Source organism: Zingiber officinale, chromosome 8B (assembly GCF_018446385.1).
Source record: "Zingiber officinale cultivar Zhangliang chromosome 8B, Zo_v1.1, whole genome shotgun sequence".
Classification (NCBI taxonomy): Eukaryota; Viridiplantae; Streptophyta; class Magnoliopsida; order Zingiberales; family Zingiberaceae; genus Zingiber; species Zingiber officinale.
Window position 1 is genome coordinate 57,740,400 of NC_056001.1, and position 19,806 is coordinate 57,760,205.

Genomic DNA, 19,806 nt, shown 5'->3' on the forward strand with positions numbered 1-19,806 from the left:
TTTAGATCCCTAAACTGAGATCTTGGAGATAGGATCTAATTAATAATCTTCTATTTTATTATTGTGCTAACTTCATTTTGTAGGTTACACTTTATTTTTTTGGACTAATGCATTTTGTAGGACGAAAGAAGCTAAAACTAACTCAAACCTGGGGTGACCAATAACCCGAGCTCCTCCGGTTCGAGTGGAGGTGTCTCGGAGGCTTTGGTTGAAGTCCCCACACAGAAGGGCGCAGAGGTGTCTCCCATGCGAATGGAGGCGTCTTGAAGCTTGGCGCTGGAGGCACCTTGGAGAACTTTGAAGGCGTGCTACAAAGGATAAAAACTATAAGTTGAGGGTTTTATCGATTCTGAAGATAAGGGGATAAGAGTTGCTTTTGGAGGCACCTGGAACGAAGCTAGAGGCGCCTTTAATCATCTATATAAGCCCTGTTTGAGCAGCCTTCATCACAAATTTTCTCCACGAACGGCTAAGAGCTTTATGCTACTGCGAACACATCCAACTGCTGCTGTGTTACTGCTCCACGACTTCCAACTGTTGCCAGCAGACTGATACCAACTCCTGAGTGCTTATGGATCCTCTTTCTACGAGTTGGTAACGAAACTAATTATTGCATTTTTTATTACTTACAAAAAGGGAGTGTAGACTGTTACACTTCCCTTTTGGTGATATCTTGTATTCGATTCTCTCTTCCGGTAGTTTCGAAAGAGATTTTTAGTGGATTGCTCGTCGATATGGTCTGAGAGATCGTAAGTCTTGGAGTAGGAGTCGCTGAAAGTTCCGAGCCAAATAACTCCTCGAGTTCTTGTTCGTGTTTTTGTTTTTGTGTTGTGTTATTCCGCTACGTACTCATTTTGAAAGTCGAAAAAGATTGATTTTTTAAAAAAAGGTACGTGATTCATCCCCCTCTCACGTGCGCACCGATCCTACAATAAACCCCATAAGCATCTAAAATTTTTTAATCTTGAACACTATAACCCAAAGGGAAGCCTGGAGGGGAAATCTTATTGGTTCAAACTCATTATAACCCAACTCCTAAATCCTAAAATCTTAAATTCTAAAATATACCCAAAATAAAACAAAAAAAAAACTATATATATATATAGTGCATCAACAAAATGGAGTAGCTCCCTTTTCTTCTCTCTTCTTTCCCTTATCTCCCCGGTCCTCAACCGAATTTTCTCCATTTTGCTCAGTTGGTACCCTCCAGCGGTGGCTGGGTAGTGATCTTTGTGGTTGCGGGGGTAGAATTCGGAAGGCTGGCCGGGGTTGTGTCCTTCCGAGTGGACGAGGTCGGCTCGATGACCGAGGGCTTGCGTGGAGGTCTTACAGAGCCACGGGCTTGGACGTCACTTCTTCATTTCTTTGCTTTTTTGAGGCTCGAATGAAGGCATATATGTCGAACGAATTCACAATAAAGAATCATCAAAGGCGATTGAAAAACATCAAAAAAAGAAAGGGAGGCTTACTTGTGACGATGTCGGGCAGGGTGTCATAGAAAGATGTTTAGGGGTAGTGGCTGTAAGTTCAAAGGCTTTTGTCTTATTCGAGTGAGGAAGTGAATAAGATGTGAATAAGCAGAAAAGGAAAGAATTAGGCTTTGAACTTACGTTCTCTGGATGGAAGGGGTGATCGGGAGTTGTGATATGCGAAAAGCGCTATGCTTTACACGTTCGCTTCCAGGACGTCACGCCCGTGCGTCTCCTGACTTCCATGGTTGGGCTTGGTTCTACTCGCCGATTGTGCTGTGTGAGCCTCCAAGCAAGCGAAAGTCTTCGGGGCACCGCCGTTGTCACGGAGCATGGGGAGGATGCACGACACACCAGGAAAAGCTTTGGATGTCTCTAGTCAACGTGAAGCTGGCCGTAGAAAAACAAGTACAAGTAAATAAAGGCAAAAGACCTAGAAAACCGAAGACCCCGAAAAAAAGGGGAATTTGATCAAAGAAAGTATGTGTAGTATGTGATCGGAGGAAGGAATAGAAATACTCCTAGTAATCTTCAACAATAAGGACAAAGACAAGGTACAGAGACAGAGAGAGAGGGGCGACAGCCGAAAGGCACTTTTGCTTTGATTTTCTTGTTTCGAAAGATGGGCTTGCGTATTAGTTGGCTTTGCTTCTACCGAGGCAATGTTCAGGAAATTCGCTTTCTCTAAAAGAGCAACCGGCTGAGCACGAGGTCCCACATTGTCTCCATCAGCGACTAGGATCAAGTCTTTGACTCTTCTTCTAGTTTACCACTGCTTTAGACTATTCTTTCTATTCATAGTTCTCAATCTCACTTTTCTCGTCCAAGTCTTATATAGTCTTGTCTTAAATATCTTATTATATATTAACAGAAGAAAGCCAAGCTTTCCCAGAATGGCTTTGACTTGTAGCAGCAAGATAGGCTGGCTTTGTTCCTGAGGCACATACCTAAAAGAGGGTACCGCCAGCCACATAGCACAAGCTAGGGTATCTTACCCGACTTTGATTTCATAAGGAAATGCCTACAACTAAGTATATAAGACCAGGCAAGCTTTAGCTTGGACAGTTTTTTTATACCTATGTCCGTCAAAGCCCTATTTTAGCCTACTATGGAATAAGATATCCGGTACACCTTTTTTAGCTCTTTCTATCTAACATACTCCCTTTCTCACGAAGCAAAAAGAGATTCTTTGGTTGTAGTGGCACTTCCAGACACCGGATTCACATACACAAGGGATAGGGATGAGCTAGACCTTAAAGATAGGCATACGTCGGCGTAGAAAGAAGAGATCCATGTTCTACAGAGATAGTCGGGCCTAGCTAATCCACTCACTCAGAAGAAGAAAGAGCACCCGAACCAAGATCTGTTGAAGGAAATCGCGACTATTTGAGGTCTGTCAAAGGTGCTGAAAAGCGCAACACTTCCCTGGTAAGAAAACGGGGCTTCTATTTCATTCAATTTGACCCTTTTCTGCTCCCCGGTCCTTAGCCGCCCATCCCATAACCCGCTTCCCTCGACTGCCTTCAGAATTAGGAGGGGTTGTCATGAACTGTCCACATGTTCAGCCTGGCCCTCAAGCTCTTCTTTGGTTTGATTTGTCCACCTTTCACATACGGGGTTCAAAACCTCCCTGCCTGTTGCTGTTGGTAGTGCACTCTCCTCGGATGGTATTTCAACGGAGAATGCAGGTGGATGGACACCTAGCCGAAGAATCCACGGACACATTTGCTACCTGCCTTTCTTTACGGAAGAGGTGAGTTTTCGTTAGTTTTCTTTCATTCCCCTATCTCCGAACCTTAGACCTTGTAGAACTTGAGTAGGGGGACCTTAGCCCCAGTTACGGATACTGCTCAAGGTTGACTGGACTGCCATAACAATTGATGGATAAGAGCCTACTCTAACTAAGAGCAGCTTCTCTAGTGAATCGCATAGGAAGGAAAGTCTAGTAGAGGTACTATTAACGGTAAGGAAGTCCAGGCCGAGATTAGCGACCATGGATATACTGATGAGCTTTTTTCGCATGAAGTTGATGCCCAGGTTGAACTTAATGAGCAGCTTGCCAGATTTGATCTTTTCTTACGTTAGAAGAGTCGAGCCACTTGTCTAAAAGACGGGGATAGGGGGAAGGGAGAAGCAGGGCTACTCTTTATCTTGAGTCTGGTACTCTACTATGGGTCAATTCAATATGAAAGATTTAGCTATCATTGAGACAAGCCAATCCATCTTTCATAAGTTTTTAATAAGAAGCAAGCCATAGTCATTCCAGGTGGTTTACCCCCCAGTCAAACCACACCCTCTTTGTTAGCAGGTTCAGTCAAAGACCTTTCTCACGAGTGTTAGCCAGGTAGTTTACCAACGTAGCTTCGGTAATTCAATTCTCACTTTCAATAGGTACTCAAGATAGAAGCAAGAATAAAAGAAGTCAAAGCGGGGCCCGACAATCTTCAACAAACAAGAAGAATTTGAAATCAAATAAGTGAAAAACAATAAAAAAAAGTTCAAAAGTGAATAAGTTGAAGCTAACTCGACCAACGGAAGAGGAAGCGAAAGCTCAGATTCTGCCCAAGGCTTTAGATTGTTGGTTTATAGATAGCACCAGTCAAGAATCGAATTATAGGTAGCGCACTGAACGAAGTCAAGGCTCTTTCTAGTTTCTAGTCAAGCTCCGGAGAAGTGAGTCACTTGTGAGACTTCTCGCAGGCAAAGGAAGCTCAGTCCGGAGTGAAAGGGAAGTCGTGAGGCTCACCCAGTAGGGAATATGGAATATTTAGGAGGAAGTGTGAAAGCCAAGGCTTCTAAGCCATGGAATGAACTTCTAATAGATAGAGAATTGGTCTCGAGTAAATGGTTTTAATAAGCTTGATTCTAAGCCTAAGCCCAGGAATTTGGTAGCTCCGGGAAGACAGAGGAATTCGAGAAGAAAGCACGGCCCAAGAGTGTGTCAGTGAAGACTTTTCTAGAATAAGGGCGAGAAGGAAGAGAAGAAGGATTAGTAATTGCCTAGCCGAGGAACTTGAAGCCGACATAGAGGGTCTACTCCAGTCAATAAAGCAAGTCCAGTCCAGTCAACAAAGCAAGTCCAGGAGCTACTCCAGTAAAGTCAACTTGGAGGGAAGGCAGGGCTAGGGGCGCAGTGGTTCGGGCATTGAGGAAGGGCGGTGGGCGCTGACCAAGGTGGTATCGTTGGTGGTGGTGATGGTATGGCTGTTGGCGGTGGTGAGGGAGTGAAGGTGCAGCAACCAGCTGCTCATGAGGGTACAGGTCTTTCAGAACCTGGATAATGGTTCAAACGAGGCGTAATCGTAGTAAAGATTATCCCGAAATGCTGGTAATGCTCAAATTGGAAATAATGGGGGATCGCGATTTGCGGCGCTGGAGATTGAATCTGATTTAAATGTTGGCGGGAGGCCATTTAGTAATGAAGAGGGAGCTCACGTGGTTGAGTGTGGGGGGGCTAATTCTTTGCATGAGGGCTCAAAAGGAACTGCCAAACATGGGCTTTTAAAGAGGGGCAATAGGAAAGGGACAGCTGAGAATGTCCAATCTGGACTACAAAAGCCAAAATAATTGAAAACCAATCAATCTCAGGGGATTCACGTGAGGCCCCATCCTCTTAGGGCTACCATGAATTCCATGCAGAATAATGCTCAACCTGCTGCGACAGCGTTGATGCATCCTGGGTCGTCTGAGAATAGAGCTTCGATTATGTGGCAGGAGAATTTGGAGGCTATCTAAGATCTAAGACTTGGTAGCTCGACGAACTAGGTAGCCCTTGATCCAACATACACCGAACAAAAAAAAAGGAGGAAGAAAGATTCCCCTCCTCTTTCTTTCTAGGCCACTGTAACCGATATTCTATAAGACGAAAGACGATTAATGAAAAGGGAAACTCTTTATCAAATTATATATATTATTATAAGGAATGTCTTTCTATCGGCCCCAAGAAGGCGAATCTCAGAAGCTTGTCAATCCGGAAGATCGGAATGCCACTTGACTCTACAGAAAGGATTGCAAATCGAGCCTTAGGCCGAGGACTGTCTTTCTGCTTGCTTGGTAGAAGGCTCGACTAGAGTTCGGCTCCTCGATGTAATTTAGTGAATAGACCGATAGAGGAGCGGAGGTTTGACTGTACCCTTACTGTCTTCCACGAATAGGCAAGAGGGTCTCGCTCAAGGACCTTCACTATAGGATTAGGATATTGCTTAGAATCCTCTTGTAGCACATGGAGATAGAGATTTCGACATCGATAGACAAGAAGGGACGAGGAAAGCATGAGTTCGTACAGGCCAGTCAAGTACAGGTACAGGCAAGATGAAAGGAAAGGATGTGGAATCATATGATGATTCGATGGTAGATTATTCGATTCAATCCTATCGTCAGATTCTTCTGAATTTGCCTAATCTTATATTTTTGATGTGGAACTTCTTAAGTAGAAGGAGATAAGGGGGGATCATAGAGGTATGTATCGTGCTAAGGCTGCCGAACGAGTTCGGGGGCTTCTTTGTCTGGTAGAGCGAGTGAAGCAAATGAATACATACGATTCTGAATCTGAATAGGCTGCTCAATCATGAGATTGATTGGACTAGCTTCGTCACTTCAATTTAACAAAAAACTCCATTCCATGGAAATCCTCGGAAACTTCAACAAAGAAGTAGGGCTGAAGAATAAGAGGAAATGCCGCTCAAAAGGAGAAATGCTACGCTGCCAAGAAGGCAAGTATCGGGTATGAGCTTGTGAGTCCCAATGGGGCATCAAAGCACTTCAAACTAGATCTTCGTTACTTAACTTAAAAAGAAGGGAATTTGCCTACTGAATTCACTGGGTCTGCTCTTGGGAAGATTGATTCTCGACCGAACCAATATGGAATATGGATAGGGAGGGTCTGAGTTTGCGAATAACTTCAGCCCTAAGGTATGAGCTAGTGAATATGAAATTGAGTCTCACTACGAAGCCCAGGAGATGCATTAGACTCTGGAACTCTACTTTCAGGACAGGAGCGTAGCAGCCACTCGTGGTTCAATAAAGTGAGCCCTTTGAGTCCTACTCTGAGACTCAGTCTTTTGACTTAGATTGGCATACTGGAGTCCAACTTGTGTATCAACGTATAAGAAGATTCCGTGATAAGAGAGATGAGGCCGGCAATATGACATAAGAAAGATCAGTTCCAGCGGTCGCATCTGCCCTGTCTCAATCGGTCGAGCTTATCGGTCAATTGTAGGAAACTGGCCAATAGCTCTTGGTAAAGGTCAACGGTCCTGTTCAAGCATTGGCGCAAGTATCCCCTGCACGACTTGCATCAAGATCATTCAAAGCAGTTGTTCAAGCTCGAGATAGACTGTAACCTTGGAAAGCTAAAGATCGACACTTCGTGTCTCAAGGCTTCGCCGTCCTGCAGGTCGAAAGTTCTAATCTCCGTTCCCGTCCTCTAAAAATGACCTGAAAGCAAGAGTGCAAGCAGACGAGAGAGAAGACACTGACTATTACCACCAAGTAAAGAGTAAGGAGAGGTACTAAGAAGAAAGCGTTCTTACATAATGGTTGGGATGCGATAGCAGATAAGAAACCTTACATTACGTAGGAACTTTTTCTTTTGAGTTCCCCGACTATTCCACACAATCAAATTCATTGAGAAGAATCAACATTGGTCCCTGGACAAACCATCCCTCCAGGGTGAGACAAACAATGATTAATATCACTTCGGGTAACCCCATTTACCATGTTCGTTCGGCTGAAGCTCAGTAGAAGGTTGTGTCTCCATAACGACTGTCTCATTCAAACCCTCTTTCTTCGGGCGGATACCGATGACGAACGCCCGAGGGGAGGACGTCTTGCGAGGCAGTGAGCGGAGAAGAGATCACCGATAGACCCGCCTCCAAATTCTCCTGCCTCATAATCGAAGCTCTATTCTCAAACGACCCAGGATGCATCAACGCTGTCGCAGCAGGTTGAGCATTATTCTGCATGGAATTCATGGTAGCCCTAAGAGGATGGGGCCTCACGTGAATCCCCTGAGATTGATTGGTTTTCAATTATTTAGGCTTTTGTAGTCCATATTGGACATTCTCAGCTGTCCCTTTCCTATTGCCCCTCTTTAAAAGCCCATGTTTGGCAGTTCCTTTTGAGCCCTCATGCAAAGAATTAGCCCCCCCACACTCAACCACGTGAGCTCCCTCTTCATTACTAAATGGCCTCCCGCCAACATTTAAATCAGATTCAATCTCCAGCGCCGCAAATCGCGATCCCCCATTATTTCCAATTTGAGCATTACCAGCATTTCGGGATAATCTTTACTACGATTACGCCTCGTTTGAACCATCATCCAGGTTCTGAAAGACCTGTACCCTCATGAGCAGCTGGTTGCTGCACCTTCACTCCCTCACCACCGCCAACAGCCATACCATCACCACCACCAACGATACCACCTTGGTCAGCGCCCACCGCCCTTCCTCAATGCCCGAACCACTGCGCCCCTAGCCCTGCCTTCCCTCCAAGTTGACTTTACTGGAGTAGCTCCTGGACTTGCTTTGTTGACTGGACTGGACTTGCTTTGTTGACTGGAGCAGACCCTCTATGTCGGCTTCAAGTTCCTCGGCTAGGCAATTACTAATCCTTCTTCTCTTCCTTCTCGTCCTAACTCATAAAAATTTAATTTAATTTTTTATATCAGATATTAAACTGATAATAACATATATTACATTTTATTTTAGCCAAAAGATCGAGAAAAGTATGTTTTCTAATATTATCGGCCCAAGGTATTTATAGAAGTTTATCTACTCTTGATATTATTAATTTTAAGATGTGAGATTAAAGAGAACCTTGACAGTACATATTTTTTATATAAAAAAAATAATCAGAGAAAATTACTACTAAGTTTTAAATTTATTTTCAGTAGAAAAGAAAAAAATATTAACATAATTTAATTTTAAGTTTCATTAAAATTAGTTATTAAAGGATCCATATTAATTAGTTATTAAAGGATCCATATTCTTAATTAAATAGTAAGATAGTAAGCTAATAATTTAAACTAAATAATGTAAGTAACTCTGTAAAACTATTTAAAAAATCAATTTTTTTTTCTTCTAGAAATTGTACCAAGGAATTCCTAACAAATACATTTTCTATCAGACAACTCAACAAACAAAAAGGTTTCTCACAAGAGAAACTGAAAAAGCAGCACAGAAAAAAGGAGAAGAAAGTTTGATGATGTTGACTGCTTTTGCTCGCTTAAATGTGTGTAATACGGTTGGTTTTATAGTTATTTATAGAGAGATAAATCAAGAAATTAAATAGATCATTATATGATAGAATTGTCAAATCAAGCAATGATTCTCGGCCCACTTAAATGTGTTTAACATGAGTAAAGTAAGAGTTATAGTGTTCAAGTTCTACTAACCAAAACAAATTATCAATACCTTTACCTTCAATACAATGATCTTCGAAACTCATTAGTTAGCATCACATAAACAAGTGTGGCAATCCCTAACACTCGAGCCTAAAAAGAACATTAGAATTTTGGGTTTTAAATGAAACATCATTAGGGAGACAAATAGAAGAGCACAAAGTAGTTCACTTTGAGTAGAAAAAGGTCCAGACAGTGAAGAACAAGTGGGAGGAGGAACTTATTCTATGCTGTTGTTGCATGCTTTATTCCCTTTGCCACCATCTGATTTGATGATGCCTGGAATGAGTAAACACACAAGCTTTTTGCAGGCAAAAGTAACAGAGAGGCTCTCTTCTCAATTCTCATTCCCATGAATGAGGGCCACTGCAATCTATGAGTCTCCTCCAAACAAATTAGATTAACTAAAGTCATTAGTATGTTTGAATAAGAATTTTTTACCTTCATAAATTTTCTTGTTTACCCTTAAAGAAATGTTATGTTCTTCCTCCTCTTCTTTCTGTGCTGTTCCTGCAAAAGCTACTGCAATTGACTCCTTTGAGGCTTCCACAATAAAAAAGAGAGAGAGCCCATCAAGCCGTCCCACCTTCCAAGCAACAGCATCAAGATGATCAAGGAAGTCACCAACTCAGCTCCAGCTTCCATCTTTGCAATGGCAGAAGCAAGGAGAAGAACCAAGGAGTCACCTACACCAATGAGGAGGAGAGAAGCTCACAACAAGGAACAAGAGGAAGAGAAGAAGAAGAAGGAGGAGGAGCCACACACACCCTCCACTAAGGGAGCTTTAAAGAGCTTCTTCACCTGCAAACACCACCACCACCAAGAGCACAGCAAGAGGATTGGGTGCTCAGGGTCCATTTGCAAGCTGAGGGACATGGAGAGACCAGAGGCTGCTGCTGTTGCTCCTCAAGGTGAGCCATGCAAAAGAAGGGGGCCTTCAAATGGTGAAGGGGCCAAGAACAGCAGCAGGAAGAAGCAGCAGCAGCCTCTGAGTGAGTTGAATGGAGTGGTGGTCTCCAACTCATTTTCTTCTCACTCTTCTGCATCTGTGACTGCTGCCGCCGCCGCCGCTTCCTCTGCTTCCTCTTCCTCCATTGGGGGGTCTTTTAGGAGGATGCCCTTGAGGAGGTTCTCTGGCTGCTATGAGTGCCAGATGGTGGTGGATCCTGTGAGCATGTTGTCTAGGGACTCCTCCCTCAGGGCCACCATCTGTTCTTGCCCTGACTGTGGAGAGATCTTTGTCAAAGCTGAGAGTTTGGAGATTCATCAAGCAGTGAGACATGCAGGTAGAATTTCTTCATCTCTTAATTTTCTTCATACTTTCTATTATTACCATTTATTTCAGTATCAGAAATCTTTATGTTGTAGTTATCATTCTCAGTTCTTTCTTGTTCAATCTACTACTTAGTGTAAGTTCTAAAAGAATTCTTTATATACTTGTGATTCTCTGCAACTAGTAAGAAGTTTGTGGATAGGTAGGTTTGTACATAGCTTGAGTCGCAGAAACAGCCTCTTACAATATCGGATAAGACTGTGTATAATAGATACTTCCGGAACCTTATATTGGCATAAACTTCTTACATCGGGCTGTCCTTTCATGATCTTTACACCACAACAACAGTGAGGAATCTTTCTAACTCTTTGTTAACCATTTGATACAGTATCGGAATTGGGACCTGAAGACACCAGCAGGAATATAGTGGAGATCATCTTCCAATCGAGTTGGCTGAAGAAGCAAACCCCCCTCTGCAAGATAGACAGGATCCTGAAAGTCCACAACACCACCCGAACAGTCACACGGTTCGAAGACTACCGCGACTCGATCAAGATGAAGGCGAACAAGCTCCCGAAGAGGCACCCGCGGTGCACCGCGGACGGGAACGAGCTCCTCCGCTTCCACTGCACCACCTTCATGTGCTCTGTTGGCCTGGAGGGAGCCACCAACCTGTGCACCTCCATTCCCCACTGCAATCTGTGCAGCATCATGAAGAATGGGTTCAAGAAAGACTGCCAAGGGAGGATTCAGACCATGGCAACCAGCGGAAGGGCTCACGATGTGGCCGGGATCACACCGGAGCAGAAGAGCGCAATGTTGGTGTGCAGAGTGGTTGCAGGGAGAGTGAAGAGGAAGCAGGATGAAGTCGAGGAGTACGATTCATTGGCGGGATCAAGCGGAGTCTACTCCAATTTGGATGAGCTCTTTGTGTTTGATCCTAAAGCTATTCTGCCTTGCTTTGTTGTAGTTTACCGAAGTTGATCTCCATGTAACTCGAGACATGAATCTGATTTTGATATAGCAAAAGCTTTGTGTGGATGAGATGGAGGAAGCAACCAAGAGAAAGAGAACGAAAATCACTCGAATTCAAAAGTGTGTTCCCTCCAAGGGTCTTCTTATTTGAATCTTTCTCTTTACTAACTGAAGAACAATGTGATCCTAAATCCAAATAACATCAAATTCGACAACTTCTACCTCGGCCAGACGAATTCAAAAAACTTGTAACATTGACGCGATAAGGAAGATTCTAAAAACATTTGTCTACGACAAGAGATGGAGGAACTGCAAAAAGGAGTAAAGAAGTCAGGAGACAAGCTCCTGGGTTTGATAGAAGCTGTAAGATGCTTTGCCTCTCCAAGGCAAAGGAATGGGCCAAGTGAATAAATAAAGCAAAGGTAGAAGATTACAAACAAGGCATGAACCAGATTGAAGATGATGGTCCAATTTTTATTTTTATTTTTAATTTAATTTAATTTTTTTTTAATATGATTCCATTTTTTAAAAAAGAAAAAAGGGGGCAAAATGGCATGGCAATAACAGAATAAAGGAGAAGGTGTTGGGCAGCAGAAAATATATACTAGATTATGGATTTTATATAGTTTTATGTAAAATAATATAAAAGCATACTTCGAGTCCTTGATAACTTGAATAATATCACAGATAGATAAGAGTCCCACATGTGACTCCTCTAGCGATAACCACGGTCAATAGATCACGAACTTGATACGATCCGTTAGGTGCTAACTTCTTGGATTGACAAAACCTTGGAAACACTACCGATCTCTTACAATAGAAGAAAGCGAAAAAGAAGTTGACAAGGGAGAAATGGAGAGAAGTAATTCTTCTTAAATCTTTCAAAAGATGACTACTTATAGCCTCCAAGGAATACGAAGAGTTAAGGTCTCAATTAATTTATCATTTATGCTTTTCATTAATTAGGAAGATGAAGAGTTATAGCCTTTATAATTCTTCATTTATGACCTTCATTATAATGACTCTTCAAATTCTCCATTAATCATTATTATGATGACTCTTCGAATTCTTCATTAATCATCATAATTATGACTATTCGAATTCTCTCTTCTTTGTATCAAATAAATCCATATTTGATATTGATCTCGACTAGCTTCCGATATTTCAGAATTAATTAATAATCCAATTAATTTTTATTCTGAAATAATCAATTGATTAATTTTAGTATTCACTAAAATAATCAATTATAAATAATGTTCATGTCTACGTGTTATGCGTGTGACACTCTAGGTTTTATACACGGAGGCAGTGTAAATCCATACACAAACTAAGGTAAACATCTAGCAACAATTTTTAACCACCCAACATAATAAAATTAATATCAGCCATAAACTATAAACCACTATGAACTGATTACTGTGTAATTCAATCTCTTCATCTAAGCCTACATCCCAATTAATTCAGTACATTATGCATCATTACAAAATTAATTGTTTTACTTGATTTCCAAGATATAATAGACTCCTCTTGAATGATAAATCATTTCTCCCATGACCATGGATTTCGAGTCACTGATATTTCTATCAAGCGGCTAGGATGTCAACTTCTAATCCAAGAGAGCGATGAATCCTCTATTAACTCAACACTACTCTCTACACTTTGCTATACACCCAACTACTGTATTAATCACAATCTGATTAAAGACTGCTTTTAACGGTTTCAAAATACATAACTCCACGCATAGAATAAATGAAGGTCTCGAGTCAAAAGATCAGTTACACTCGTTCATAAGAGAAAAGACCAATGATGTTTAATATGTGGTCTTCTCTTAAGCGGGTCGTGTCCAATGTACCTCTAAGCTCAAGGCACCCTCAAGTACAACTTGAATATCTATCCCTCGGTCTATCTCAACCTAGTCATACTCAACGTTGATCTAGATATCCATATCTCCTCTAGATATCTATCCGATCAAGGTCTGTTTTCATATTAATATATCCATTAATCTGTGGGATTTTATCATTAATCATATATGTACAGAAAAGTAAATAATTAATGATAAATACGTGCCTTTATGAAATAATTATCCACAAAATACATAAGGAGTTTCTTGGCACATAAGTGTACACATTAACAGAAGGGAACAAAGGTTGGATTTGGAATGAACCATTCCATGAGAGAGTAAGTTGTCTGGTTGTCCTATTAGTGAAGTCTCTATGGCAAATGAGTTTGCTAATGAATGACCGTTTCTAATTTTTAAGAAACCTCAGCGCAAAGTTATTGTCGTGTGAGATCACAAGTTTGAGTCTAAGAAATAATCTCTTGCAAAGTAAAATAATATTAATCTTTCCTTGAGACCCCGCATTGATGATAACTTTGTGCATTGGGTTGTCCTTTTCATAGCACTGTAAATGAATCGAATATTTGTGAACAAGTTTGGTGTTCGACTTAATAAGAGTTTGTTTAAGTTCGTTCAATATATACAAGATCAATTAAATAAATGAAATTGAACAACTCATTAAACTAAATAAGCAAGCTTGAACACATATGTGTTCAGCTCGTTAATATTCATGAATAACGTTCGTAAACAATGTTTATGAATAACGTGCGTGAACAATGTCCGTAAACAACATTCATGAATAATATTTGTGAACCATGTTCATTATTAAAATTCTTGCAAACATGCTAAATAAAAAAAATTAAAATGAACAAAAAAAATTAAATTATCAAGCACAATAACCAATGGAACAAATAAAAGTTTCAAACAAACAAACAAATTTGAATTGAAAGTTCAATAACATCTAAATGAACCAAGCTCACGCCAAGTTTGAATTGAAAGCTTGATAGCTCCTAGGGCATAGCATAGACGGTGGACGCATAACATCTCTGGCGAATGGCCAGGGGTATATTCTAAGGAATTGACGACATGGGGTTTACCCCACCATGCACCTAATGCCTGTGTACCTGCATTTACCTCTCTCCATAGCTGTGAGGCCAGCACTAGGGGGCCGTTAAGGTAACAGATCTATCTTTTTAAATTGAAAGCTCGATAACATCTGAACAAATAAGCTCAAGCTCATAAAAAATAAACCAAGTCAAGCTTGAACAATCATTTTAAAAACTTGGTTCATTTCAGGCTTGATTTGGCTTGCCTTGGTTACATTATCAAATAAGTTTGAACACTCTAAAATTTGGCCCAGCTTGACTTATTTACAACCCTACCTTTTCAGAAGAGATTCCTAAAAGCATGCTTAAGCTTTCATAATTTGAAAGAATATTTCAAGAATTTTGATATTTGAATTAAAGGGTTCTCTCATTGGGTTCGCCTACTAAGTAAATTCAGAATACAATTTATATATACTCGACCGACCTCCAGAATATTCATTAATATTAGGATTTGAACCACACCTATGGAGCTATTTGTAATAAGAATCAATTATATGAATTCTTTTATCATTAGGTTTGATGTTCTATTATTATTATCTATATTTAAATAAATTTTAGTTTATTTTATCATTAACAATCAAATCTTCTTTGATTTTCTTCTTTTTTTTATTAATGTATGTGCTTGTCATGATTTTGTATTATTTAATTGAGATATTTATTAGTTATTAAAGTACACAGGTCTCTCGGTATTTTTTCTCTCGATAAGTACAACTCTAATTTTTTTTTATGTCCTCATTTCTTATTTGTACATACGTTAGCACCTCATCTCTACGACTTGCTACATAATTTAATATTCAATTTCGTATAACTTAACATATCTAATTATCATTTTATAAAACAATCTTTTAAATTTTAAAAATAGTTATGATCACAAATAACACTTGACTAGAAACTGAGACAGAGAAAAGGGAAATAATGAGAATTTGTCAAATTCTCCCATTTACTTTGGAGGATCGGAGGAACTATCCAATTCCTCAAATTTTATTGGTTGGAAGTGGAGGGACAGGAATTGTCTCTTTAATAAACACAACATGAGCAAAAAAAAATAATGACTTTCAGCGCAACAATAAAATTTCAACAGTGTGATCTAGAGGTCACATAAGACATGTCATTTGTAATGTAAGTAAGACTATGTCCATTAGATTCAATACAATCTGATTCTTCTCCAGGATCTCGCACTTCTGATTCTTCTCCAGGATCTCGCACTGAACTGCCCTTTCTTTCTTTTCACCTCGTACTAAACTATTTCCTCCTCTTCAAGTAAAGACGTTCTTAAATCTGATCTCAATGATACTACTGATGATATCGAGTTTAGGAATCATAAGAACAACACTTTCTGTGGTTTCAATCTTTATGGATCATAAACACACTCCTTCACTTTCTTATGTTTAAATCAAGTACACAACTTAGTCGACTACACGTACGGTTAATGGTGTGTATCTTTATACAACAACTATACCAATGCTTTATTTGCTTTGAGCTCATACATGTGTATCTATACTTAATACTTTTAGGTTTTAGAATATCTATTAGATTCGAGGCAACGATAACTAGACGGTGTCATGGAACAAAATACATGGGATTAGGCACTTTAAAGATGCGATCACCATTGCAATCTCCCAACAAGTCGCTCCACTGGTCACCGACGTTGCCTCTGATTCTATATCCTTCATCCACCAACTGCTTCCTCATCGTAGACTTGAACACCGAAGCACCGACCCCTCTGTAATCTGCCCCTCTGCGCGCAATAAAACTGTGTTAGTGTTAGTGTCTTAAGGCCTTGACATGGGCCTCATTCGTTTACTTGGAGATCTTTTTGCACAATTTGGAAGTATATCATGTCCTCAAGTTTTTTGATGAAAAAACATAAAGATTAGCTAATCCACTAATAGAACTAAATGTGAGATTAGTTAATATGTCAAAATTACCTCATTATCAATCTCTCATGCCCTTTGAACCCTTGAGCATCCAAGTTCTGAGATGTCGATGAGTTGAACATCTCCGCGTCCCTTCCGGTCACAAGAAACACCTTGAAACCTTTCTCTATCAGTCTTTTGTACACTCGGAGCATCTTAGGAATGGCCGCGCAAATCCCTCTTTGTGCCCAACTTCTAAATCCCAATGGATCATAAGGGTCTCCTCTGCACATCGATAATAGTATTAATTAGAAACTAATATTCCATAATTTTTAATAATTTATATTTTATATATAACATAATATATAAAATTGTAGTAGAGAATTTGTGTTAATTCAAGTAGGTGCAGTATACCCATAGTGTTTGCCCTTGTAGTATATAAGATTGGAGAGGATGGTGTCGTCGACGTCGAACACCCAAGCATCCATTCCATCGGCAGTGGCGTTGATGGTGTTGTTTAGGTATGCGAAAATCTGGTAGGTGACTGCGTCGAGGTCCCTCTGGTATTGGCCTCGCAGCATATAGTCCTCCACATACTTGATGCATGTGGGTGGGACGGAGCTCCATGCCCGAGCATTGTTTGCCTCCACCGCCACCCTCCAGCTTAAGCACCGGCTCTGCTGCTGCTCCGACGCAGCTGCCATGACACTGTCGGCCGCGGCGAGGAGGAGGAGAGGGAGGAGGACAAAGATGACCGGCACTAGCGGCACCCCCACCTTACTCATTGTTTAACAAGTAGTAGTTATGCGTGCATAGAGAAGGTGGAGGAGGGGAGTTATTTAAGGATGGAAAAGGTTAAACAGTGCAATTCGCACATGCTGTGTTTTTTTATTATTATTATTTTAAAAATAAAAAAGAATAATAACATTTTTGGGAAATAAAATATTGGTTGATTACATCTTTTTGTTGGTGTTTGACTTTTGAGGGAATTGTAATGCGATCCTATGAGCCATTTTGACTAGGTTAACATTGATGGAATCTTTTGTCTGCCACATTTATGCATGCCAAAAGATTCTTCATGGGGGCTAGCTACTTACATTGGATTCAATGGCAAACCGAGTTCGTTCTATTTCAAAATGACTAGTAATTCGACTACAAGAGTATTTAGGATGTATACATATAAATATAATAGATTATACACATTTGTCCGTGTTAAACATAATGGATCGACATATATTTGTCGAACACAAGAGATGTGGAGCATCCTAACTTTATATGGCTCGAACTTTGACTCATCAATCTCAAGGTCTACACTTACAATACCACCAGGGGCGGAGCCAACGTAGGCCCAGTGTGGGCAGTTGCCCACACTGGACGACATAACAAAACATTACAAGTTGTGAAGAAAGCTAAGCTCCCATTACAAATTGTCCATTGAGCAACAAATTACAACATTACACGTTATGAAGGGAAAGCCAAAAAAGATTTTAAAAAAGAAAAACTAAAATGGTAGATCCATAGCTCCCATTATAAATGAAACAAAAAAGTTTTTAAAATTGGAAGACAAGTTAGAAACTGCCATAGATAGCCTCAAGCTCGGCGCTTACTCAAACACCATGGGTTAGGTTTGTGATATTGGTCGTACAACGGTTAAATACACTCCTGCATCGTTGTTGGGTGGGGCAGCAATCGCTCATGAGACTATCACATTGTTACCTTGTCAAGTAGCATGAGTGACCACGCCTACACTAAATTAATATCCTAGCTCCGCCCCTGAATACCACACTTATAATTATGTTCCTTTGGCATTGTTAATTACCCTAATCTAAGAAAAAAAAAAAAAAGAATATTATTCATTATGAGTCTTTCCTCCTCCGCAAAGCTTGTAACAATAAGTCAAAACATGGCTTTTAGCTCCCTCGCCATGATGATGATATTATGCCCTCACATGGTGGGATGTGAGTGCAATAAGCTAATGAATATTAGAGAAAAACAATTAGCTTCCTCACGAGTGCACACTCCACTATTAATTTTCTGTTCATGATAATTCTAAAGGAATCATTGACTTACTAATCATACTGATTATAAAATAGTTATTGCAAGGCTTTTTCCTATATTATATGCCATAATTTGAGTTGAACAAATTCAGGTATATTATAAACCATTTTCATCGGTTCTTTAGTGTATTGATACTCCAAGTAAAGGGGCAGATAATACCTTTTATTCCAGTGTTATTGTAGCAACTACGATTAGTTGTACATCTTCTAACACTTAATATAATATTGTTATAGTATTGTAGTAACCATTTAGTAATTTTTACAACTGTTTTAAAATAATTTTAACTAAGTTGATAAATAATATTTTGATATACCAATATTCAAAATTTAGGATTTAATTACAACTGTATAATAGCTACCGACAATTACTGCAAGGCACCTATTTTATTTTAATCAAATTAAATCTTAAATCCTAAACATGTTATAGCAGCAGCTAAAAGTAGCCACTCGGTAGCTGCACTGCAATAAGGTGTAATCTTTTGACTTTTTTTGTTTTTTTGAAAAAGGAATGCTTTTGATTTGCATAATTCAGAACACCCTTTTAATTTTTGATCCATATATATTACATTCCTGTATCTCAAATTAATATTGTTTGGTTTAGATTAGATAACTAAAATACTTCTCTTGTAATCTTAATCATTTTTTTAATTCTGTCATTGTTTGCTTTCTTTCTCTATTAGCCTTTTATCTGATTCTTTTTCTTCGTCATTTATTTTATATTCAGATATTCAAATGTCATTCAATACATTCCATACAATGCTCAAAGGATAAGGATAAGGGAGGCAAATTCACTAGTGACACATGCAAAATATAGAATCATATATTTGAAAAATATAAAGTTTGATGTGACAAAAATGATGCATTTTGTAGGTCTGATTCAGTGAAGATTGGCTGCACTAGAATTTAGAGAATCAACATGTAAATCTCAAAGAGAACTAGATGGCTATAAGGTCATAGGGTTGACTTACTAAGACAAAGTAAATAGGATCCTTGTCAGCCAACCAAATTTTAACAAGGCAAAGAAGTTGGAAATCCTAGTTGGGTTGCATAAAGTGAAGATACCAGTGGGTGTAAGTAAAAAAAAAGTCAACTTTTTGGTAGATTATGGATTATGACATCCAAAAATTTCAAGTTACATGAATGGTCCATAAGAAAGTCAACTTGACAAAGCAAAGATTAAATTAAGCAAGAAGAAAGATGAATGCATTCATGGCCTTTGGCTAATATTTCCATGATCAAGGCTGATAAGAACATTCACTACTAAATTGAGGTCAACTATTCTTGCATTCATTAATAAAGTCAAAAGAATGAGAACAAGCAAGGAAAAAGAGAGAGGTGCCCTACAATACTAGATGATAATTTAGACTAAGCAACAGATGTTGATGATAGGGTCTAGGAAAGCTATAATCATCATTAGCTCCAATAGTCATTATAGGAATGTGTTCAAAAAGATGAAGTAAATAAATAATACAACCATCCATATCCTTCTCGATTGATCTTTCTAACTTGTACGCAAGAAAGCCACAAACTAAATCTTCAGAAAACATTTCTTATCCAAAATGGCAGACATGAAAATGTGCCACCACTTGCAGAAACCAAGTGGAAGGGGGGGAATCTCCTAACTTCCTTTCATGGCTGCCACGGTGCAGGAATCACAGTTGCTATAGGTCTCAGGATGTAGTCAAGGATCAAGTATTGGAAGAACGTACCTAATGTTTGTGGGTGAAACAATCCATTGGTTTGTATGAGAAGCAGTGATTCTATCGTATACAACTATTTGACGACCTTAACCTGTCTGTGTTTACTGCTTATTTCTCGATTAGGATTTTGGCTG

At 39.6% G+C, this 19,806-nt stretch overlaps 2 protein-coding genes across 3 annotated transcripts; one reads left to right on the plus strand and one right to left on the minus strand.

The window, feature by feature from the left end:
* The first annotated feature begins 8,961 nt into the window (after positions 1–8,961).
* Positions 8,962–11,182, plus strand: LOC122014416. Of its 2 annotated transcripts, XM_042570646.1 has the most exons (3): positions 8,968–9,284; positions 9,388–10,154; positions 10,530–11,182. In XM_042570646.1, exons 2-3 carry the CDS (start codon positions 9,476–9,478, stop codon positions 11,123–11,125), a joined length of 1,275 nt encoding a protein of 424 aa, XP_042426580.1. In that variant the 5' UTR covers positions 8,968–9,284; positions 9,388–9,475; the 3' UTR covers positions 11,126–11,182. The 2 variants fall into 2 exon arrangements, with proteins under 2 accessions (XP_042426578.1, XP_042426580.1); XM_042570644.1 differs by having other exon boundaries at positions 8,962–10,154.
* A 4,233-nt stretch (positions 11,183–15,415) lies between these two features.
* LOC122014687 (acid phosphatase 1-like) lies at positions 15,416–19,716 on the minus strand. The gene is made up of 3 exons (XM_042571049.1): positions 16,330–19,716; positions 15,988–16,200; positions 15,416–15,797 (listed from the first exon to the last, which is right to left on the minus strand). Exons 1-3 carry the CDS (start codon positions 16,698–16,700, stop codon positions 15,620–15,622), a joined length of 762 nt encoding a protein of 253 aa, XP_042426983.1. The 5' UTR covers positions 16,701–19,716; the 3' UTR covers positions 15,416–15,619.
* Positions 19,717–19,806: the final 90 nt, after the last annotated feature.

Excerpts from the sequence above, each read along its gene's own strand:
- LOC122014416 (XM_042570644.1), top strand. The coding sequence starts at position 9,476 with ATGATCAAGGAAGTCACCAACTCAGCTCCAGCTTCCATCTTTGCAATG. Across the intron at positions 10,155-10,529 it reads TCAAGCAGTGAGACATGCAG|TATCGGAATTGGGACCTGAA; the intron begins GTAGAATTTCTT and ends CATTTGATACAG.
- LOC122014687 (XM_042571049.1), bottom strand. The coding sequence starts at position 16,700 with ATGAGTAAGGTGGGGGTGCCGCTAGTGCCGGTCATCTTTGTCCTCCTC. Across the intron at positions 16,201-16,329 it reads TACAAGGGCAAACACTATGG|AGGAGACCCTTATGATCCAT; the intron begins GTATACTGCACC and ends ATCGATGTGCAG. Across the intron at positions 15,798-15,987 it reads CATGAGAGATTGATAATGAG|AGGGGCAGATTACAGAGGGG; the intron begins GTAATTTTGACA and ends TATTGCGCGCAG.